At 27.4% G+C, this 25,780-nt stretch overlaps 1 protein-coding gene across 1 annotated transcript; it reads right to left on the bottom strand.

The window, feature by feature from the left end:
• Positions 1-2,037: 2,037 nt before the first annotated feature.
• LOC145202012 (structural maintenance of chromosomes protein 3-like) lies at positions 2,038-25,267 on the bottom strand. Its single transcript, XM_090081080.1, has 31 exons — positions 24,924-25,267; positions 24,090-24,165; positions 22,748-22,786; positions 21,070-21,137; positions 18,865-18,936; positions 18,606-18,764; positions 18,155-18,272; positions 17,779-17,893; positions 17,595-17,655; positions 16,370-16,450; positions 15,092-15,378; positions 14,901-15,000; positions 13,953-14,066; positions 13,056-13,159; positions 12,464-12,563; positions 10,726-10,862; positions 7,434-7,575; positions 7,194-7,344; positions 6,839-7,058; positions 6,645-6,726; positions 6,435-6,554; positions 5,885-5,956; positions 5,726-5,800; positions 3,945-4,053; positions 3,690-3,760; positions 3,521-3,610; positions 3,338-3,424; positions 3,002-3,214; positions 2,748-2,918; positions 2,491-2,668; positions 2,038-2,397 (listed from the first exon to the last, which is right to left on the bottom strand). The coding sequence occupies exons 1-31, from the start codon at positions 24,936-24,938 to the stop codon at positions 2,195-2,197; spliced, it is 3,630 nt and encodes a 1,209-aa protein (XP_089937206.1). The 5' UTR covers positions 24,939-25,267; the 3' UTR covers positions 2,038-2,194.
• Positions 25,268-25,780: the final 513 nt, after the last annotated feature.

Raw genomic sequence — 25,780 nt, forward strand, 5'->3', positions numbered from 1 at the left:
ACGCATAATCTCCCAAAAAGAAAAAAGTGCTTGTGATAATTATAAAGTCTTATAAAGCCATAAAGTCCAGACGAGTAGAAATTGTAGGTATTTCTAAGATGGAACATTGATATACTTGTTTTGAAAGCCATGGGAGAGATACATTACCTTCTAACGACTCTTTCAGAAATCATAGATCTGTTCAACTAAGAAAACAAATGTAATCTCACTATTATCCTCACTTACAGTTGTACTCATTAAATCGTTAGTAATAAGTAGCATATTTTGTTTTTGCATGACTCAACAGAAGATGACTGCAGTTGAGAGAAGTGCCCTAAATTTTAACTATGAAATATTTTTAGTAGCCATGTAAAAAAGGTATTATTATTATCTAAATTTAACTATTTTAAAGTAGACAAACCTATTTAAAATGTTTGTTCTATTAAAGGTTGCTTGTTTTATTAAAGACTCCTTTTTTACCGATGTTATTATTCCAGATTTTTCAGATCCAAAATATTTACAGAGAACATTTTAAGCGATTTGGGAAAAACATATCGATATTTACTTTGCATTCACGATATAACCGATCTTCTAAAACCTTTAAAATTGTAATATAAACCGAAAAGTACTTCTCATTTTCAAATAGCTGAATAAGAAAAAACATTGAATACTTGACGACTTCTATTGCAGGCGATGTCTGCATAAGCATCTATTTCAATAATTTTTCACCAGCATGATGTTTAAAAAATATATTAACTTCATCATGTGTCAGTAAATTTATTGCCTCCATAAGGTAAGAAGGATATCAAGAAGCTTTTTTCTTAAAATCTTTATTGGAACCCTTTCAGTTTATTGAAATTGTTGAATGAAGTAGTCTCATAATAGCCAAAAATGTGAGAATTTTGACCGTTAAAAATGTTATTTATTCAGTAAGCACCAGTTTCATACGAATCTACAATATTACAAAATTCTTTCAATTTATTACCAGATCCTTTTTTTCTGATTCATAATCCTTTTTTAAGCTTTTCCTCTGCATTTGACATCTCTATTCGCCTAACGTGCGAATCATCTAAATTTATCGCCACAACTTTTGAAATTTCCCCTTTCAAACCAGAGTTTTAAAACTTTCAATACTCGTTTGCGCCCATCATTAAAACAAATCATAGCTGAATTAACACCAATTTCTATGGTTTTCCTGCCGATAAATACAGTTTTTTGGTTACCTTGACCATATTGATTTTATTGCCATAATATAATAATTTTGCATGAAACCAGTTCATTTATTGGTGAGCTGAACTTTTCTAGAAACAAGAGCTCTTGTACCTTTTTTTTCAGAACATGTATGATCATGTTAAAACAGATATTTTCAATTATATTCTAACTTACCATTAGTAAGAACATATAGGATATTTCAAGTTGAGAAATTTGCTCCTAATTTTAAAATTGTCCTCGATGGTGCTGAACAAAGCGTCAATTTGATTACAGAATTCTTTACTTTTATAACCAGTGATTTAGAATAACGTATTCATTATAATATACAACATAAATATTTTAACAAAATGCTGTCTAAGATTCTTGTAGAACAATAAATAGTGAAGAAAACACTGTATCGTTAGAGTTCAAGGTAAGGAGAACCATTTCTGTCAAACTCTCCTGTAAAAATAGGTTAACTTCAAAATACCAGTCCTTATCAAAAAGCAGTCTCGGTACTTTTGTGGTATAAAATTTAAGAAATAACTAAAATTAACCCCTGATTTGGTTTAATTTCAAAATAAAGTTAAAAGAAAAAGTTTCCAGAGGACTTTATTTAAACTTAAAAGGTTCTATCACAAGTTCTATTTAGCTTTTTATTCCGTTGAATTAGAAGGTTTTGGGACAGAATGAAGACCGATACAAACTGACTTTTTCAGGGGAAAAAAAATTCAAAAACTATCTTCGTACTTACCTCAAATATTGCAGTAGGCCCTTTCTCCCCCTCCATCTTGGACTTATCTTTCGTTTTATTTAAACTCCATTACATTATACATTTAATCTTAAATTTCATGAAGAGAAAGGATCTTCGAAAGTGCAAGTCTTAGGTAATAAATTGAAGAAGTTATTTACAAATAAAAATTATTTTACAACCCTTTTTATGACTGTCTTTTTAACTGAATACCATGGTAGCTAAGTTTAGAAATATGATACACATGTTAGGATCATCAGAAATAAGCAGCCATCACTCTTTCGCTACACTTTTCCTAGCTTGCTCTTGAGCTTCGTCTTCCACAAAATCTTCTGCGTCTTCTTTAGTTATATTAAGGATATGACTGACTTTATTTTTAAACTGAACGCCGTAAAACTTTTCTGCATGCTCCAGAAGTTCAGGACGGAAAGTGGTCGTTATGAATTGCGCGCTTTCAGAAAGAGTGTGAATCATGGCTAAATTTAAAAATCATACAAACCAAATAATTCTCTATGACTTATTTCAAACATTTCACTAACACAAAAACAATCATAGTAAAAGTAAAAGACCTGCTACTTCTTTTCTGTATGTAGGATCCAAAGCCTGGTCAATTTCGTCAAATAGATAAAACGGGGCTGGGTCACACTTTTGTATCGCAAATATTAGAGTTAGTGCAACTAACGTTTTTTGGCCACCTGAAAGTTGATTCATCTCAAGGGTCTCAGCGCTTTTACCAGTAAATGAAACCTGATAATAAAAATAAAAAGTGAAACCAAAAAGAAGCAAAGCAGAAAAAAGTACATAAAAAAGAAAAAAAAAAATTAACCTTAATTGAGACACCACTAAACTCATCATAATTTTTCATAGATCTCTGACTAGAAGAATCAGACTGAGACTGAGAAGCTTCTTCTTCTTCTCGTAACTCTTTTTTCATAATCAATTGAGCTTTTCCACCTCGTGCTAACCGCTTAAAAATTTCACTGAAATTTTGTGACACCTTTAAAGAAAAAACTCACTAAAGAATTTTACCTTAAAGTAGTAGCAACATTCAGCACAAAATTGAAATTTAACATTTCAAACCTGTTTAAATGTATTTAATATAGCTTCATGCTTTCTTTGTTCAAGAACATCCATCAAATCTAATATCGCTTCATGACCTTTTACAAGCTCCTCTTTTCTCTTAATCAACTTTTCTTTCTGTTCAGAGAAACTAATAAACTGATCTAAAGCCTTCTTGTTCACGTGGCTGTATTTCTTTAACTCTTCGTTGGCTTTCTTCAACTTATTCCAAAGCTTTTAAAAAGGAATTTTATTGCATTTTCAAATACTTTGAACTAAAACACTTCTTATTATAGAACTCTTTCAATTATGCAAAATGATGGGACGATTTTTTGTTTGTCTAAAATTTAACCTTACGTCTTTTGTTCCAGTTTTGTGATGCTTTTCGAAAGCATCTGCAGGTAAACTCCCAAGTTCTCGTATTTTTTTGGCACATTCTTCTTTCTAATGTTAATAAAAAAACCCCTAGAAAATTAGTAAATTCAGATGTTAAAAAAAAAAATTGCATTTAAAAAAACCTTTAATACAAGATTCTGTCACCTTTTTTAACAAAATGCTTCTTTTGCTTGCCAGCTTTTCCATCAACTTAGAATCTTCTTCCACTGCTGTGCGTTTTTCTTTCTCGACAGCCTAGTTCATAAAGAAAAAATCTGCGTAAGACTAACATATCAATCTACTTTACGTTTTTTTTTCTCTCAAAAACACTCACCCTCCATTCTTCTAATGATACTTCAAGATCTTTAATCTTCTTTTGATATGAAGATATCTCCGCCTCAACGTCTAAGTAAAAAAGAAAAATGAATTTAGATAAATGCAAGCGAAAAATATAGTCAGCTACATTATCATATGTGTAACTCATCCCGTTTGAGGAGTTACACATATGATAATGTAACTGATTATATTTTTCGAGACAAAACAATTACCCTTGATTCGTTCAGATGACTTTAGGAGACAAAAAAATTACCTTTGATTCGTTCAGATGACTTTTCTAACCATGCTAAACATGTATTTAATTCAGAAACTTTCATTTTTAACTGGTCGTTTTTATCTTCCATCCCAGCGTCATCTAACCTCTAAATAGAAAATTTTAAAATAGATTACTTCTAAAAAAAGTTTAGTTGGAGAAAATTAAAGAGCTCATTCACTGTTTATAAAGTGCCACAAACAATAATAATATTGCTTTAAATATCATTTCTTTTTTTTCTTTGAGAAAAATAAAGGAATTTTATTTGATAATTGAAAAAAATTTTTTTTAAAAAAGAGAACTTAAAGTCTAGGGATTGGTTCTCCAGGAAAAATCACCTACAGAAAACAGTCCTCTTCACGCTTAGTAAAAGCAGTCTTGTTTTTTGTTTTTTTTTCTTCAAATGAGAACCAAGTTTTAATAATGCCAGTCATAAATGTATTTCAACAAATATATTAATGAAAGTTTTCATAGGAAAAACAAAGTAAGATTTGCAGCTTACAGTAAATTAAAGTTGACTCCTTTAGTCAAAAAGATTAAAGCAGTGTACAGTGGTCACAGGAAAACTGGAAGCAAGTATTTTTTACAAAAAAAAAAAAACTTCCAAGTAATAAATAGGAAAAGCAAGTAAAGCAATGGTTTTGCTTTGCCATGGTTTTGGCAGCATTAATCCTTGAGGTTTCTTCAGTTTTTTAAATGCTACCACTCAAAATGATCAAACTTTTTATGTGTATTTCAATTGTTAGCTTAAAACTATGAATGCTAAACATTTTGTCCATTTTTTTTTCTCCATCAATTACTTATCATACCATTAAAATATATTTGTGAAGATACAACAGATCATGTTGTTTTTCTTTAATGAACATTATTAATTTTTATTGAAAAAACTACAAAAAGAGGCAAATTCTTCTTTTATTTCAGCCATTTAAGTAGATTCAGATATACTCATTTATTTTATATTTTAATCATTTTAAACTGTAAGATATGAGGAAAAAAGATGTTTATCACCTTCAAAACATAGTGTTACTTTTATTTTTTTTTGCATAAATCAAGGCAGCTGCGCAGAGAACTCTGAAACTACATGAAGAAACAGAAAAACCATTCAAAGACCCTGCACAACTACAAAATGAGAAAATAATATTCTGGTTAGACAGAGCATTCAAAATCAAAGATTGCAAAAGAACTGACAGGAGAACTTAACGCAAGTTGAGATACTTAAGTACTTCAACTATTTAAAGGAGTCTTACAAGAACATTAAATGGCTGAATTACTTATGAAAAAGTCCCACAAAGTAAAAAGAATGACCTGGATACAGAATTCAATACAAAATTGTATTTATTCTCAAACTATTTTCCAATTAAATTGTCACACAATAAAATGAATATTATTCATAGGAGTATGTAAACTCATGAAGTTAAATGCATTATACAAAAAGTATGCTGAGAAAATTTAATTGATTGTTAAAAACTTATTACTTTGAGCAATAGTGTTTACACATATATGTTAAGGCTGCTCAAGTTGTTCCAGTGTTCCAGTCCACTTACATTTTTTGAAAAAATTTAAGTGGACTGGAACACTGGAATATATATATATGGAATATATCGATTTTACAAAATATTTTTTTTCCAGTCCACTTAAATTTTGAAGGAACTACGGAGACACCCGCACAAACAATTACAACTCAAAATCAGGGCAATAAATAAGGCAATAGAAGTAATCACTGATTACTTCTATTGCCTTACTTATTAGCTTATGTCAATTTAAAAAAAAGAAATTCTTACCATTTGCAACTCATCTCTCCTTTTATAAAGATTGGAAGTCAACAAATCTTCAATCTTTTGTTTGGTTGCTTCTAACTAAATCCAAGGTAAAATCCTACTTTAAACAAAAACTGCATACAAAAAACTAAAATAAAGAAATCACACACAATAAAAACCTACCTTAGTGCGCTCTTTCAGCACAGATTTAATTTCATCTTTTAAGCTTAGGATTTCAGAGTTCAAATTTTCAACCTAAAAGTAACAGATTTATTAATAAAAAAAAAAAGTATTATAATCTGGGTGGGTTCAAGCTACTATCATCTGGGTGAGTACAAAAAAAGGGAAGCAATTTCTTTTAATAACAGCTTTAATTTGTATAAACAGAAAAGAAAAACAACTTTTCCTTAATAAGCAAACTTTAACCATGGAATAACTAGAAGTTTGTAAAAAAAAAAAATTTAATACTAATTGTGTAATAATACTGTTTCTATGTCAAGCTTCACTGGCATATTATAATTTATATATCAAGAAAAGTTTAAACTTCTGCTAACTTTTTTTTTTTTTAACTAGCAACATTTTTTAAAGAAAATAGCAGATAAGGAAAAATACAAAAAGCACAAAAAGATGGTGAAACTGTGAACTTTCATAAATATAGAAATACTTTAATGTTTTATTGATATCACATCAAATTATTAAAATAATAACTTTATAATTATAATATTTAAAATACCTCCTCTTGATCTTGACGAGTGAGTTGAGTCAATATTTCTGTACCTAATTCTTCATGGAGAGACTTTATTTGAGCGCGAAGACGTGATAACTCCATCTCATTGCTAGTCAACATAGCTTTCTACAAATATTTCAGGATATGAATTAATTCCTACTAAAAAGGAGCTTAGAAAAAAAAAAAAGGAAAATTGTTTTTGGTATTAAAACCTACTTTTGGAATTAAAGTTGCTTCTATAGACAACTTTGATTTAGTCAAATTTTGAACATCCTGTTTTTGTTGCATATAAGTATTCCTGAAAGAAAATTATAAAACCAAATTTTATTGCCATACTGCTAAATCCCATTAAAATATCATAAGATGATTGTATTGCTTTTTACATGTTAAATAATGAGAGTAAAACTCACTTAAGCTGTTCTTGAGTTAGTTCAACCCTTTGTAAGTCACTGCAAACTCTTGTAATTTTGTGTGCAATTTCTTCAACTTTGTGATTTATTTCAGTTAACTCTGCTTCTTGAGTTTGCAAACTAGCTTTACAATCACACAACTTTTTATGCAATACAAGACGAGATCTACCTAGATCAATATGGCCACCTTCTAGTGTTCCACGGTAACTGAATTTATCCCCTAAACAAAAACATAATAAACTGAAAGTAATATCCTTGATATTTTAAAATCCTTAACAAAATCATTTTTCTTTTGTAAAACAATTACATTTAAAAAAATATTTAGGAGAATGTGTTAGCACAATTCATAGCTAACCTTCAAGAGTAATTGTATCAACTTCATGTGTCTTAGAAAACTGAGAAGCAATATCCTGATTACGACATATTAACATTTTCCCAAATACAAGTTGCATTGCCGGTTTAAACATTGGCTCATAATTTATCTTTGAGATCATTGGAAGTACATCCTAGAAAAAAAGAAGAAAAATACTTATGATCAGTATAAATAGTAGTAAGTATTTTTAAAACATTTTAAATGAATATAGAGTTAGCATACAGGTGATGTAGGATAATGAATTTCCTTGTTATGTAGTCGATTCAATGGCATGAAGTTTACTTCTCCTCCTAAACCCATTTTATTGATATGATGCAATATTGTGGTTCCTGTTTTATCTGTGTCCACTATAATGTTCAATAACCTTAACATAGAAAAGTTTTAATAAGAAGGGAGAATTTTAATTTTAAATCAATTTCTTAAGTAAATGTTTTGTTTGCAAACATTTTAAAATAATAAATTTTAATAATAAGAACCTATAAAAAAGCATAAAAAATCAAAAGAAATTAACTAAAATTTAAAAGTAGGGCTGATAATAACATGCAGTTAGTAGTCATGGCTGATAACTTTATTTCACTATTGAACGCACTAAGGTTTCTTGGGAGAGCCAAAAATGCACTAATCAAAAGTATACTAGAGAATTAAAACATACCAGGTGCTAAGTGGAATATATTACAGCAACTTTTTTGACTACATATACATTTTATTTCAGCAAGTATGAGAACGTGTTTGCTACAGCATTAGATTGTAATGTCAACATAATTAAAGAAATAATTGCAAACCGATAGCAGACATAGGCTTCAAGAACTTATACTTATATAGAACCTCTGGGGGAAAAAAAAAGGTATAAAAGAAAAAAAGGTATAAAAGTCTAGAGTGCATTTACAAGTGACATCTCAGGTTTTCTTAGTAACAACAGCAAAGCAGTAAATTACATTTTGAAGAACAATTTGAAAAAATAATTACTTAAGGATACAGAATGACACTCAAGCAACAGATCATACTTCTTAATTCGTTAGACCTAATCTTGATGTTGTTAGTGAGAAACATGTAGAATAGTTTTAGTAGGAAATGTGGATGCCAGGGAATGCAAAAGAAGCAATTATGGGTAATAGGAAATATGGTTCATGAAGACAATACTTTTTAAAAAAGACAAAAACATCTGGTAACTTCTAAAGATTTGGAAAACTTATTTTGTTATGTTGTTGTTAGTTAACATGAACTTTTTATGCACAAATATTAAAAACTTAAATATTTTTTTATTTTTTTCATTTTTGATGATACACAAATGTTCATGCAATTTGTATTCATCAAATTTTAATAAGAAACATTAAATTTGTAAATTATTGTTACATGGTATATTTTAGATTTTCCTAAAATTGAATGTATGAAAATGAATGTATGAAAATGTTTGAAAATGCTATGAAAAAAGTATCCTCTAACCAGTCTTTTATATCAGCCCACTTTGGATTGACTATAATGGCTACTGCATTCTTGTTTGGAACTATTTTTACTTACCTTAAGATGAAAAAGCTGGATTCCTGGAAGGCAACTCTGTGCTTTGCCAGGTCATTAGCCACTTTCAAGATGAAACATATTTCAAGACTTAACATATATTCTTCTTGATAATAATATTCATTGGAGTTGAGCTCAAGTGATGTTTTTCATCAAGATTGACTAAAGAACTGCCTTGCTTAATATATGTATATTTTGCTGAATGGTACAATTTATTTTGTAGTAATATAATAACAATGATTGTTCAGGGCATTGACCATCCATCTTTTTCTCCAGGAACAGAATCTTGTTAGAAGTAGCTACTGGCTGTTATAATGGAAGTCTTAGCAATATTATTGTTCTGATATGCAAGTAAATTGTGTAGTAGTGTAAGGTAGATGATTGGTTCAAGAAAATCATCAGACAAACAATGCTAATTAAAATTTTAGCACACTTACAATTAAAATTAAAATATTTACATAAAAATAAAAATGTTCAGTTATTTTAAAATTTAAATCTATTTAATCTCGCTATACTGTCCATACATTTTTTATTAATTGGACTATAGTAAACAAAAATAATGTTTACATATATACATATACATGCTTTAACTAAAGTTTTAAGTTATTGCAAAAAAAAAAAAAAAAAAAAAGTTAAGCACACTTCATGTTAAATTAGATTTAAAGGCAGATTTAAAGGCAGAGGGGATATGGCCACCTTTGTTCTTGATACAAAGTTCAGTCCTTCTTCTGATAGAATTGAAAAGCTTTTTGACATTTAATTGATAATCTGTTGAACAAATTTTCCAAACTTTTTCTAAGTTACAGAAGCTTTGATCAATTTTCAGTCCAGTACTGTCCATACATTTTTTATTTAGTTCAAATCAGACAATTAAGCTGGTTACTGGAGTAGCTATGTTGTTTTCTTTAAACCAAGCAGTTACTATTTATTCTTTGTGGCATGAAGCATTGTCTTACTGGAACATCAATTTATCCTTAGTCTGAATCAAACAGTTCTCAAAGGTTTCTATAGATCTATGTTGATCAATTAAGGTACCATATAAGAAGTGAACCTTTGTATGTGATGAAACCCTCAGATGCCTACCAAGCCTCCTCCTCCTTGTAACTGCAGCACAAAAGTGATTAAATTTAAAGAAAAATATATCAAATTTAAAGAAAATTAAATTTAAAGAAAAATATTTCAATTTAAATTTTAAACTTTTGATAAACATTGTGGATGTGAGTTACAAAGGGAACACTTTTCTACATGATTCCAGACTTTGTTGCTATAAGATGATCTGTAACACAACATATTTAGCCACTGTTTTCAGTAGTATAGAGTTTGGTAGTTGCCTGTAAGATGAAATTTTAAAAAATTTAAGAGGCAAAAAACTCTATTATGCTGTTCTTTTATGGAGCAATCACTGCAGTCAAGCTCTCAAAGGCTACTAAAGGTTTACTTAGTAAAGCATTAATAATCTAACATTATGCATTTAAGTTATTTTGGATATCACAACCAATTACATGATTTTTGATGGTGCATCAACAGTCAAGCTTTAAAAGATTTTTTATTTATTTTAGAATTACAAGCAAATCTCTAGATTTAAAAGTTTATTTTATTTGACGATTAAAACTCTATCACCTGACATTTAATTCCACATTAAAACACAAAACAATTGAGCACTTTTTAACACAGCACTGAAATCTAACATAAAACATTCAAACTATGGATATTAGAACTATGGTGTTATGAAATATGGTATTAGAACTTAAACCTTTAAGCTTTAATCTATGCAAAATATGGAAAGAAAAGAAAACAGTTCAAACATCAAATTAAAATATATTTTTTGTTGTAAATTTATTAAAAACTCTTGGTTTATGACATTATAAAGAAGAAAATTTGTGCTTAAGAGCTAATTTTTCAATGAATGTAACATATAGATATTTCCCTCCCATTTTTTTATCTAACCCTGTAAGTTTTTCAAAACTAAAGTAAATTAAATGCAACAATGGGATCATACTTGGCACCTGCAGTTACATCAACAGCAGAGTAAAACTGCTCGTCACATTGAAAGTTTTCAATAAGCGTTCCATAGACACCAGAGATTCCTTTTTCTTGCACCACACGACGAACACTTTCAATTCCTGCTGCTACAGACTATCACAAAGATAAAGCTCTGTGTTATGCATTAAAATGAAATAAATTTGAAATACTGTCTAATACACATTATCATCTAAGATATAATAGCTTAAAACATAGTTGCAACAATGTATTAAAAGTAGTGTTGATTTATTTCTTAGAGAATTGTATAATTAAACAAAAGATTATAAAGGCCTCAATGTAAACCCCTTGTAAAGACAGGCCTCTATAATCATTTATTAGCTTATTTAGTGTTTAATGAATGTCTCTAATCTCCTAACATAAGTATAATACTTTTCACACATGAACATATTTTATAAAAACACTTTTTGAAATGGTTTAGCAATTGATTTAGCAATTGTTAAACAATTCTTCTGCTGATTTTAAGGCACTTTTTTTTAACAACAATAAGATCAAATATTAGCTAGCCTAATATAATTTCATGAATGGATCAATGATAAATTAAATAAAATTTGTGTTCTTTTCAAATCAAAATCATTTTGAGAAAATAAACAACTTCATACTCCTTGAACTCAAAAGTGTAAAAACTATGATTTACTTCATAAATCACAATTTTTGTGCTTTCAAATTCTAGATTTTTTTTAAGTTGTGCATAACATTTGTTCCAAAAGTGTTCCAGCAGAAATAGATATTCAGGAGGAAAATCTCAAAATCTAAGAATATAATATGCTTATTAAAGACTTTCAAAAAGTACTTAAGCCAGTATGTGCTTTACAGGGAAGTACTTCATATGTTCGGTAAAATCTAATAACTAAAAGATTTTTTGAAGTTTGTAGAAATCTTAAGCAGCACACAAGAACTCGGGGTAGAGAACCAAACTTCACAAATATTTCATTATTAAACAAATTATACTGCTTATTACACAGGAAAAGTAAAAACAATTACTTGAAAATGGTACATAGCTACCATTTTATTAGTGCACTGATTAAATTGATTCTCTAGCAAGTTTATAGCTTTAAATGTAAAGTGAAAGTAGAGAGATGGTTTTGGTGAAGGAAGTGATAAGAAACACAAAAGAAAGGCTTTTGTTATTTGAAAATAAGATATTTGGATCCTTTAGGGTTTTTGCTTCATTGCAAACTAATGTTTTCTATCCCTTTTTTTTTTTTTTTTTTGAATGCAAAACTAGTGAAATTAAAATTAACCAAAATCAATTTCTCAACACTCAATACAAGCCATTTGGAAACGCATGTCTGCATGGCAGAATTTGAGCTAATGTCTAAGATAAAATTAAAAAAAACTGATAATTAATCAATATAAAGTTAAATATGTGCTGCTTTATAAAATAAATAATTAAATTACATTTCCTAATAATTGAATAGCTATGCAACATACAACTCTTTTACATTGCATTCTATTAGTCTCACAAAAAATTTATTACTGTTAAAAGTAATTGTGTTGCAACCTCACTATGATAGATTTTTCTCAGAAACAGATCTGTTCTTCTTTAACATTTACAAAATGAAACCTTTTATTTTTTTGTCCTTTATTTAATTTATTGAGATAATGGAGTATTTTATATAAAAACGTCGTGCATGTAATTATTTATCAATATATTACTAACTACATATTTTATATTATTGGCTTAAAAATTATACCCGATTTTGAGTTTTTCGTAAATCATATTCTGCTCTATTTAAAGCTGCTTTTGTATTTTGGATTGTATTCTCAAGCATGCTCTGTTTCCGCCATAGTTCACTAAAAAAAATTAAAAACTTTCCAAGCAAACAAAATGAATAATAAATTTATTTTTTGACTAATTATTGGTAAATCTTGCTCATAGATGGCATTAGTTGAATGATTTTGAAATATTAACAAATATTTGGTTCATGTACACACTGAAGGCAACAGAGAAAATTAGTTAAAATAAATTAAAATAAAAGTATTAAAAGAAATAAAACATGTGCATAATTCTGCACATGTAGTCTGAAGGGGGTTAAACACTTTTAAAATTTTATCTTTAACTATTTTACTGATTTTTTTAGCTAATAATCTAAAAATATACACACTATAAATAACTAAAATTAAATTTAGCTGGTACAGTTTCAAATCAAAACTCAATGATAAATGGTTGGGCATGAATAAAAATTACAATGAAAAATGAATTTATTTAAAAACTACATTACAGCAAGGAAAAAAAAAAAAAAAAAAAAAAAAAAAAAAAAAAAAAAAAAAATTTAAAGATTATACTTTTTAGTGTTAGTATAATCATCACGTTTCTTTTTTATTTGCCCAAGCTCTCTATTTGACTCATCCATATCTATCTTTCTGGTGGCTAGATTCTCATTTCTTTCCTAAAAATAAAAAACCATTTCAGCAATTGCCTTCCCAAAAACAGAATAAATACATTTGCAAAAAAAGAATGAAAGAATGCCTTTATTTTTTGGACAATTTTTTTTTAGTTGTTGAATGCTCCAAGTTAAGTGTAGTTTAAATGGTACTATGACTGTACATGCATGATTGGATTATACCATATGAAAAGTACAATGACCATACATGTAAATTTCTACTTATACTTCATAAAGTACTGAATTCTTTTGAGACAATTATAATAGTTCTTAAATGAATTTAGAATAATTAGAATAATTCTTAATTGAATTCAATACTTTATCAAATACAAGTGGGAACATACATGTACAGTTATTGTACTTTTCATAAGGTATGGTCCAATCATAAATGTACATAGACAGGTTAAGAAGTTTCTTTGTTGAAAATCCAGGAAGTTTTTTTTATTGAAACAAAATTATATTTAAATAATAGGTTATCTTGCATACCTTCTATTACCTAATAAGAATTCATGTAAAAAAAATTTATTTTAAATGAGGATTAAATCAATTAAAATAAGAAAGTTTCCTTAGAAACCATTTGAGGTTTTTTTTTTTTTTTGTTAAAAAATTTTTTTCTCATCAAATTTGTCAATTGGCTATTTAAGCAATTTTTTGTAAAATAAGAATGTTTCTTGACAGCTAAAACATTTTAAAAACATACATGTACATAGTACAACTAAGAGTAAAATTTCCACAGACATATACAGCTAAAATTAAAAGAAAACTATTTAAAACTTGATTTTAAATAAAAATTTGGTACTTTGATCTCTGCATCAATTTGAGTGCATTTTTTGAATATCTCATCCACTTCATCTTTATTTCGAATGATTTGCTGCTCCTTCTGTGATGCAATGTTTAAAAGTGACTTCAACTCCTAGAATTTTAAAAAATCACCTAGTCTTCATCCTTGTAGGTCAACATTTTAAACTGCTTATTAAATTTATGCAAACCTTTTAAAACATTTTGAGAAATGTGTTAAAACATTTACTTAGAACATTCACTTGTAAAATATTTTATACTACCTCTGTTCCACAATAGTTGTCACATTTGATGTATAAATTTTGTTCCATAATACTTGTCCCATTTGATCAAACTTTTACAGATATAGCTTGTGTTAAACCAATTTTTAAAAGTAATAGCTTGTTGAAAAAGGTCACTCAAGGCTTTCAAATAAGCTTGGGCACTTAAAAATAGGTGATCAATAGGTGAATAAAAAACTGCGAATTAGAAATGAGTTAGTTCTTTATTAACTGTATAGTAGTAACATTTATTTCAGTTATTCAATATTTAAATAACTTTTTTTATTCTCCACAGCTTCAGCATTACATTTTAAATTTATGGGGAGTCAACTTTCTCTTCGATGTTTTTCTTTATTTAGAGCAGATTCATACTGTAATACAACTAGTATTGTGTTGTGAGTACTACTAATTTTCTTCTTAAATTTGCACTTAATTAGAACTGTACAAATTTAGCAAATCTTTAAAAAATTACTCAAATAGCATACATTTTTAATATTCGGACCAAAAGTATCCAAATGTGACAACTATTGTGGAACGGGGGTAGTATTACTTAGTACAAACTATTTTTAGTAAAATATGTAAATTTTATCAATTTTAAAAATGTTTCATCCTTTTTTAAAACTTTATCACATTTGCATCTCATGTAATTGAATAAATGTAAGTAATCAAAACCATAGCATAAGATATACCTTTTGAATCCATTTATCTCTGTCATCTTTATTATGAAACTGACTACCTCTGCCTTGCTTGGAATACAAATCAGTTCGTCTTTGTTCGGAAGCATGCAGTCTAGATTATCATTAAGAAATAAAAGTAGTAGCTGATATTTAGTAATGTACATCATCAAAGGAAATTAAAATTATTTCATTTTTCTTTTTACCGTGCTTGACAAGACTCCTCGAAAGCTTTTTTGGATTGGTATTCTGGCAGAACATTATGAAGCTCATTTTCTTTCTCAACTATTGCTTGCTCAATTAACTTTAATTCCTGAATGCCTTGCAATTTAAAAACTTCATCTTCCTTAACGCCATCTTCTAAATCTTTAATTTCAAGCTCTAACTTGGTTCTCAATTTTACATGGTTATGTCGGTCATCATTTAACTGCTGCTTTTCTATGTTAAGAATTGAACACTTTTCTTGGACATCTTTCAGCATATTATTTTGTTCCTAAAATTTAAATACAAATGCAAAGTATATGAATTTAACTAAATAATTTATAGCAAAATTAAAGTAATAATAAAAAAAAAAGAAAGATTCATAGTACAATATAAAACTTAAATGTAAAAACAACTTTTGAATTTACTGTAGTGCTTCGTAGCATTCTATAGTATTAAAACTTTAAACGCTGAGATGTAATTATTATAAAATTAAAATTTTTATCTTCAAGTAAGTCAACATTTTTTCTGCAAAAAAGTCATTAAACTTAAAAAATAAATTTTTTTAAAGCTTAAGTAATATAGCACCAAAGTGTTAAAAATGCATGTGTTAAAAGTAAATATTTTAAACTTTAATCCTCAATATGTAGCATGACACTACAGTAGGTGTATTATAGCAGCAATTTATTTTTTTTAAGTTTTTCAAGTTTTTTATATAATTTGAAGATGGGCTAATAAGAAAAAAAAACATGAATAAAAACTTTTTTTTACTCACCTGTAAAAAAGTGATGTGACTTAGTGTTGTGTACCTCCAGGGTACTCAAGTAAAAAAATAAGTTTTACTTAGTAAGTTTATATAAGAATTTTAAGTTAACTATCTTTCCAATTGCATAGAAATACAGGAAATGTTAAAAAAAAACAAAAACAAACAAAAAAAAACAACTACTCAAACATTTATTTTTCTTTTATAACCAAGCCATTGTAAGCAGGTCTATTTTTATTTTCCGAGTAAAAAGCTCTGATTGACACTGCATTCAGCTTTTTGCTCAGAAAATAAAAATAAATTGATTTGGAGAGCCTTGTTATTTTAAATTTTATTAAATCTAAACTTTTTATATGGTAGACTTTTTTAATTTTCAGCTGTCCTGTCAGAAAAATTTCTAAAGCTACTCTGTAGTTCTTTGTAGTTAAAAAAAGAACAATAACACAATGCATAATAACTAAGATTGTAAATGATGGAACTAATTATTACACAACAAAAAAATATAACATTACTCAACTACCTCAACTTTTGAAGAAGCTTCTTGTGCTTCTTGAAGCAATTCAGATGCTCTCAAATTTTCATCTTGCCGGGATGAGTCAAGCTAAAACCAAAGACAAAAAAATTTTTAAATTTTATTAAAAAAAGCTAATTAGACATTTAAACCAAAAAAAAAAAAAATTTATTTATCAAAGAATGCTCAAAAAAACATAATCAAATAAGGGTATCATTTTAAGATTACGGTAATTCTTTAAATATCAAGAATATTTATAACAAATTTCCCAGCCGTAAAAATTTGATTATAGTTTGTTTTGCCATATTTGGAAGAATATAGAAATCTAATATAGTAAACAAAAATTTATCAGCATACTAGAGAATTTTTAATATTAATCAGATTGACAAATTTTGAAACAAGGAAGTTTTTCTTTATAAAGTTTTAAAATTCAGCTGTTTAAATTATAGTGAAATTTCCAATGATGAACAAAGATTTTAAAACACAACTGAAGCAAAAATTACAAAATTGAAAGTGGTTGAGTTATTATCTTAAGTAAGAGAATAAGTGTTTTAATTACACTAGTAATCCATAGTATAAGAATCGAAAATATTAATGACTACAAGTTTTTATACTTAAACATAAAATGTAAAAATATAAAAATGCTTTTAATCATAATTAAATGATTGACAATTATATTTCTTTTGCATATTATTTTGAATTTTCTTTCCTTTCTTTTTTGAAAATGTGGGGTAAACTATTTTTTACAGATTTTTTTCTTTTCAAAATTTCTTAATGTTTTGCTTTAGGAAGCCAAGGAGTTTTTTAAGCCAAGGAGTTTTTTAATAATTATGATATTTTAGAAAGAATCGTGAAAAAATCTTTTTTGAATATCTTTTAGTTAGAAATGATACATTTTCGCTTTTTTAAGTTATTCTGAGAAATAAGTTCATTTTTAGTAGCAAGAGGCATATAAAATATAACTTGGCCATTTAAGAATTGCACTAACAATAATTTCATGTTGCAGTTTTAATCACTCGTGAGGTTGGAAAGACAAACCGTAATCTGTCATACTTTTCTACCAAAACCGTAAATAACTCATTGATTTTGAATTTAAAAAGAAAATCAGTTATCTATTTAAAAAAGAGGATAATTTCTCATAATAAATCTATTTTTACTAAATTTATGTAAAACAACCAACTCTAAAAAAGTTCTTATAAAAATGATTTTAAAATTTGTTTGAAACAAAAAAAACCTGATCAAGTTTTTCTCGTGTTTCCTTGAGCTCTTTGTCATGTATTGTATATTCTAAACACCTGTGAGAAAATTATCATTAAACACATGAGAAAAAAACAATAAGTAGTAAAAAACAAACAAAATATCATTAGAAATCTTTTAAAAAGCCATCATAAAAAGTTAAAAAAAAAAATTATAAAAACCTTCTTTTTTTGTCCCATTTTTGGTACTGCTTTAATTCTTCTTTTTCAGTTTCAAGTGTTCCCAATCGCTCTTCAATATACTGCAGCACTTCAGAAATTTTATCTCGTTTGCTTACTAAATTTAAAGGCACTTTGCTGTTAGAATAAGATGAACTTTTGTCTTAACATATAATTTTTAGTAAGATGTACTAAAGAGTGACAAATAACTTTTAAATAGCACTTTAATTATTGCTCTAACAAATTTAAATGTGAAAGAGAAATGCGTTACAAGACATAACAAGAGAACAATATATTAAGCATCAGGTATAAACATTTTGGCAACTTTGACTTCCTAATGTCATATATTATAATAAAATTACAAGAAATTAATCTGCACCTGTGTCTTTAAGAATAACTTCACTTTCACTTTTTCGTTCATCATAAACTCTTGTTCCTGCTACTTCACGAAGTAATTTTAAACGTTCTTGATCTTTTGCTACTGCAAGTTGATTTATCTGCCAAAAGAATATACATAAAAACCTCAGTCAAACAAGGAGATTAGATAACACTAGTGCTATGATAAAAATACGTTTTATCATGAGAACAAATTATTATGAGAACTAATTTTACTTTTGTTCTATTAAGTTTTATTTCTTTTTTTAACATATCTCAATTTATCAAGTGAGAGTTTATAATAATTTAAAATAACTTTTAAAAACCTTCTCAATTTTTGATGAGTACATATGATATATTTTATCAAAACAAATATTAACAGACACTTTCTTAATTTTTGATAAGTGCATACTAAATAAGATAAATACTTATCAAAATAAATATAAACAACTTACTCTCCCTTGTTTAACAATATAGTAGGGATTACTTCGAGAAAAACCAGCACTCTCAAGTAAATTCAATACATCTGCTTTTGTGACATTTTTTTTATCCAAAAAGTATTGATCTTTTTTGGAGCCAATAACTCTTCGTAAAGTTATCTCATCCTTTTCTATCTGAACAAATATTCAATAAATCTAAAGTGCCAGCTTTTCACACAAACAAAAATATTTAAAACAACCTTTCTGTCATACCAAAACAAACTTTACTATTTACCGGGATGCGATTGTCTGAATTATCAAAAATTATTTCCACATATGCTGAAACCACTCGTGGACCTGTACCTTCCTTAATAAAAAAAATAAATAAGGAAATTAAGCAAATTTTGACACAAAAACACAAAATAATGCAACTTTTTATATAAATGAATGTGTTTACAAAATGTATTAAGATTTTCTTGAATAATGACAATAATTAGAAAACTTATTCAAACATCTGTTAACCCAAACGGTTGCATAAAAACACTTTTTATATAAAATTAAAATATAATAATTTAGCAAGTATAATACTAAATTCATAAGATCTAAAGGTTTTTGTGTGCTATCCACACATTTTTAAGTTATTTTAATAGAAATGCACTTTTCTTTTAAAGAGAATAAACTTGACATTTTAAAAGTAAAACATACATTTAGTGAAAATCTATTTTTAAATTGAAGCAATCAAGAGAAAAAGTTTTAAATAAAGTTTTATATCTTCATATAGCAATGATAAACTTCATTGAATAAAAAGGTCAATGAAAGCTTAGAAATAATTATTTAAAAAAAGTTTATATATATATACATATATATATGAAGACCACAAAGGAAAATACCGCAGTCACAATTTGGAATTTTTTAAGTTTATGTCTCTGTCCTACATATAGTCATAAATACTATGTACTAAACTACTTTTCAAGTGAAAAAATGACACAAAAAAAAAATAGGAAAATTAAAGAAGAAAAAAAACCAATCCAATGGAAAAAGAGGATAAGTCCATTGTTTACAAAGAAAAAAAAGCAAAATCACAAAAACTCATGCAATAGTTAGCATCACATGATCTGAGAGTCCAATGAGATGCAACGCTGATGAAAACAACATTTAAGATGGTGGATGGTGTTGAACAAGTTCAAATTGCAAATAACCCAAAGAAGAAAAAATAGTTGGAAGAGCAAAAGAAAAACTAAAAGAAACAAAATATTTTAAATCACACAGCAGGACCAGACTGCAAATTTACAAAATTTAAATGTTTTGAAATTGTTACAGAATATATGTAATATGGCATGTTTATTGGCTAAGTTTAATTTAATGTCCACTAGAGATTTGCGATATTCTTTTCTAGCTGGGCTTATTTTTTCCAAAGCTAGGCTTTCAAATAACACTATCAGTATTGCTGAGCCTGTAAAACTGTACAAGAAAAAAATGATTATTTCTTTATCAAAATACAAAGATCTTAAGGCCCTCAAAAAACTCACATCAGTGCCTGAATTTTATGACAGTTTGAAACATGATGAAACTAATGATGATCCACTAGATGAACTTCCAGACAATTAAATTATACAAAAATAAGAAAAGAAACCAATTCTTTGGTTTCTTTGCTAAATCAAAATTAGTTCTTTATTTCTTATAATGCAAATGTATTTTTGTTAATGTTTTTCTTTTTTCCATTTTCCTTTTGTATTTTTGTTGTTTTGTTAACTTTTGTTTTCTTTGTGTAAGTCCTACTGAGTCTACTCAGCTTTGATCGGTATAATTAGTTGGGGTAAAGTAAAGTGGGCTAGGCATTGCTCTGACCACAAAATCTCCTAGTAAGCACTGACAACAAAAGCTGATGAATGCTTTTTTACTGGCAATATTTCTGTAGAACTAGACAGTGAATTGGACAATCTCCTAACAAAAATAATGACAGGGATACTTTATTTCATAAACCATTGCATATGGTTTCAAACTCTAAACTACAAAAGTGTGACTCTGCTGTTTTTTCCTGTGTTGTTTATATATATATATATATATATATATATATATATATATATATATATATATATATATATATATATATATATATATATTTATAAGCACAATTTTACCATGTTATTATTGAAATTAAAAGATATATTAAGCAATATAAAACTTTTGAGGTAACTATATTGATTATTATAGAAGTATTATAGATGACTGTAATTATATTGTTGTTTAATTGTGATTATAGCTGAGTTTTATGTTTATAGCTTGATAAATACATTTTTCCATATTATTTAAATGTATGGAATGTTTACAACAAAAGTTTATCTTTCGCAGGAAGTGTATATACATGCCCAGCAAAAGATATACACACATATACACTTGTATATATGTGTTTATATCTTTTGCTGGGCAAATATATATGTATGTGTGCATGTGTATGTGGACGTGTGTATTTTTATATATTTATATGTTAAAAACTTACATGAAGGAGTTGTTGGCGTTCTTCATGGCGCATGTTATTGAACTCATCACTTAAAACGAACTGGATAGCTAGACAATTCAATATTTGAACTTAAAATGTTTTGATATATCAAAAAAGTACAAAAGTAAAAATAAAAAGAAAGTTTCATAAGATTCATTTCTTTATTTAAATCGTCAATCCACATTTATATCATTATAATTTACCAATATTATTTCTTTAAATTTTAAAGTGACCCTTTTTATGTTATGTGAAATATTTGATGATAGATAAATGATTGATGATATAATTTTGATGAATATATATTGATTGATGATATAATTTTCAATGACAGAACCAAAGGCATTCCATGCTTGCAATACCAGCTCCTTAACAGTCTGACAGAAGTTGCTGCTGTGGACTACTTCAGGTATAGAAGGGCCAATTAAACCACCAGCTTTAAGTTTTGCGTCTATTAAAACTGCTCAAAACTTCTCCTTAAGATATTAAAAAGCCTCCCCTCTAGACCCAAAGCTTTTTAAAACATCTTCATTAACCCCAGTTTAATGTGAAGAGGCAGCAGATAAATCTTAAGTAGGAATTATGTTGTAATTGTGCTTGCCTAAAACTAACTCAGATCAAGGGGGGACTTCCTTTCACTTCTTCAGCGAGACAGCTTTAGGAGATTACTTACTAGGACCTATAAAGTCTCCAATTATCTGTTAAAAACTCAAAGCCAAAGCTTGTAAAACAAGTCATTAATATTTGTACAGAAACATATTGTCTTCCTTGGTATAAAAATGTGACCAGTGTTGCATGTCTAGTTTGAAAAGACTCACATTTGTTCCAAGCAGCAGAAGATTCTATTGCTTAAGGCAGGACCCCAAAACCTCTGCTTTTTCTTTAGATAGTTGAAGGTCATTTACAAGGTCATTAAGATCAACCTGATTTTAAAAATGAGGTTTATTCTTATCCAATTCCTCTTCATAAAAAGCATCTTCTTGGTCTTCAACATCACACTGAGCCTCATCTGTACTTTCCTCACTTGTAGTGTTTAGATATGTTAGTGGAATGGGCACAGATTCTCAGCATCATGCAAACTTGGCCACTTAGCCAAATTGCAAAATTAACCACTTAGCTTAATTTTTGAAAGGATTCCTGCTGCGGGACTAGTTTTTTTAGAAAAACAACAACTACAGCAACAACAAAAAACAGTCATGTATTTAGAAAAAAAAATTCATTGCCCTTAGAATACTAGAATAAGATCTTAAGGACTTTTGATTTCATATATATCCTACTTTTTTCAGAGAAAGAGAGCAAAAAAAATCTGGAGATAAACTGGTGAGACACTGTTTAAAAGCAGAGAAATATGTGGTGGGGGTTCATTTGCATGATATGGATTTGGAAAGTTGACTTTTATTAATGATAGGATTGATGCTTATATCCTAACATAAAACTTGAAGCCACAACCATAAAAATTAGGTAAAAAACATATTTTACTCACTCAAGATACTTTCAATTAAGACCACTAAGAATTACTATTAACTTGTAGGTTAAATTTAAAGTATTATAAATAACACCATTTTTAACATATAAAAGATTTTCATGGGCATATTTTACAAACAAGTAACCAATCTACAGTTATGAACAGTGTTTTAATACAAATTTATGATATATTATAATATTAGGAAATCATCCTTACCAAGAAAAAAATTGCTTTTGCCAGAACCATTTCTACCAACTAAAATAAAGAAGCATACCAAGAATATGGAGGGCCCAAAAAAAAATTATCTAAACAAATACCATAATATCTAGTATCATTCTAAGATGATTCCTTACTATCAATACTAAGATATTGTTTTTAAGATCTTATCCTTATATTGATGTTATCTTAATATTTGTATTAAGACATTATCTTAATATTAACATTATTTTTTACTCAATTTTTTGACTTAATATTAACATTATTACAATGATATTATCATAACTTTGATATAATATTATCTTACTATTAATGTTAAGATAATATTATGTGATGTTAAAGTATTAATTATAAATTTAAATTTAAGATTAAGTTTTTAATTGGTGATCAGATGTTGTTTGGATATACAACAAAAGAAAAACTACCATGATAAAGAGAAATTTAAAAAACACAATTAGAAAAAGAAAGTGAGAATTCAACAGTTAGATTTTTATTTAAAATCTGAGTCCATCTTAAAAAAAGAAACTGAGAAGAAAGATAAATAATGATTTATCTAAGTTAGGCAAACCAAAATCCTCATATAGAATCATTTTATTCAAGAATTCAATATGAATTATATATTTTACATACTATATGTACTATTTTGTTTACATATAAAAAGCATTATAGCTTCATTAGTTACTGCTTATTTGTAGGAAAAGTTGGAGAGAAAAGCGTGCAATCAGAAAGACAACTGCATTTTTCTTAGGAGCATCCTGTAATTGAACATAATTTTGATTATCTTTACATTGATGTTAGTTTATTAGTTACTAGTAAATATTTTAGTTGAAAATAAGTCATTACAAAGTAACCACTTTTGGCCATATTAGGTAAAAGAATTTGTCTGTTTTTTAAAATTCCCATTTAAAGTTATTGGCTTTTGGTAAAATGAAGTTTCAATAAAGTTATTAGCTTTTGGCAGAATAGAGTTATAATGTAATTGACTTTTGCAGAATGGAGTTTCATTGAAGTAGTTAGACAAAAATTTTGTTTACTTCTTGAATTTACCTCCTTATCTAATCATTTGTGTTTAGTCTTTGTAAATAAGTTGTAAAAACTTGTTTTTAGATGTCCTACTACTCTTGCTGACACACACGTAGTAGGAATATCCTGTAATTTTTTTTATTACAAAATCGTTAAAATTTAAGTATATAAATATGAAAATATTTCAGTTTTATTTTTTTTCTAAACACAAAACTTTGTTTATGTCTGAACAAACTTAATCAATCATTACATGTCTCACAACTTTTATATAGAAAGCTTGTATTTGTAGATCAACAGGATTATTATTTGTGTGACTTACCAACTACATTGTGCTTAGGACTAAATGGATGAATGACAGTTTGATCACGATAACTTCGAAAACCTTGTATAATCACCTAAATAAAACCACAAAAATCATGTATAACAAAACTAAAATAATTTTATTTGGGACAGCCATAATTAATACACACATGCATAATTAAAGGTGTCTGAAACCATGCATGTGTCTGAAAATAGGTGTAAAAAAAAAAGTTGATTATAAAAATAATGATTTCAAATATTAAAAATAAAGACATTCCATGAGTTTTTATTTCTTTTTCTGAAGTTCTGGAGTTAAAAGGAAGTTTCTGGATGTTAAGGGGTATTGTTTATACTATAAACAAAAGTAAAAGGAGTTTTGAAATTATATTTAAAGAAAAAAGCAATATAATAATCAAACTGTTTTGGACTGTGGACTTGTATTGGATAGTAAAATAAAGTGGAGTACAAGCAAGGATAACAACAGAATGTTGCCATTTTGTCATTTTTTAACACTATTGCAGTATAGATTACATAGGAAATTTGCAGCATGCATAACTAAATTACTATGTATTAAATCAAATTAACACTATAATTTACCTAAATCAAATTGCCCTAAAATTTATATTACTTTTATCTTTAAGAAAATTATCCTTAATTACTTCTACATATCCATTTAATTCTTAGAAAAACTGCTGTTTGATGATTGTGAAAATATTGAACTTAAGCTATATATAATGACTAAATCAACATGGAGAAGAAGAAAATTTAATATATAGTTTGCATATTTGGTTAAATGTATTGGATAGAGATAAACAACTCATTATATGGCCACTAAACCAAAAATACTATTTACCTGTTTAATATACATTTTACGTAAAATAAGTGATAGGTAGATATATAGCAAGAAATTTTCTCGGTTAAACTTTTTCTCTTTTATTTCACATTTAGTTTTATATTGATGGTAATATTGAACGATACTCTAAGTATTTTTAAATATTGAAATTTAGTATATCGAACTACAGATGCTTCTGGCGGGAAATGCAGAAAAAACATTTATCTAAAGGCCTACTTACATCATATAACAAATGATGTGTTTAATCTAAAACGAATTAAACTTTCGAGTGTTGAGATTTTAGGTCAAAAGTTTTTTTTTCAGCACATGTAAACTTGTTTGGTTTCTTTATATGAAAAAACTTTAGAAATTTTTTTTTTTATCAAGTCAATACGCAAATATATAAAAACAATAAATCATCATGAGCAAACTTTACGTTAACAAAGCTTTATTATTTAATAATTGTCACATAAAGGGTGAATGAATATATAAATAATAGTAATACTAATATAGTCTAAAAAGTAATAAAGGTTGTCCGAATACAATTTTTGTAGAGTTTATTCTGAGTATTTAAACCACTTTTTTAAGAAAATTATCTTTTTATCATTAAAAATCGTCGAAACGAAAGATACACCTGCCAATTACAGCTATGCTTTTTCCCTCTTTGTGGTTCGTTTAAGCAAGGTATAAACAAGATTCTTTTTTGAATTTTTATAAATAAGATAATTAATAATATTTCTATCAGCCACTTTTCTTTTTACGGAAAATACTTCAAAAAGCTTAAAGAAAAATTTTCATTATAACTTCTATTCTCCTGTAATTTTTTTAAATTTCCTTCTTTATTCTTTTTTCTCAGATTTTCTTATTAAATTTTTTTA

Source organism: Hydra viridissima, unplaced genomic scaffold (genome assembly GCF_058129835.1).
Source record: "Hydra viridissima isolate aposymbiotic clone 2 unplaced genomic scaffold, HvirCarnegie_v1 scaffold_3, whole genome shotgun sequence".
In the NCBI taxonomy this organism is placed as follows: Eukaryota; Metazoa; Cnidaria; class Hydrozoa; order Anthoathecata; family Hydridae; genus Hydra; species Hydra viridissima.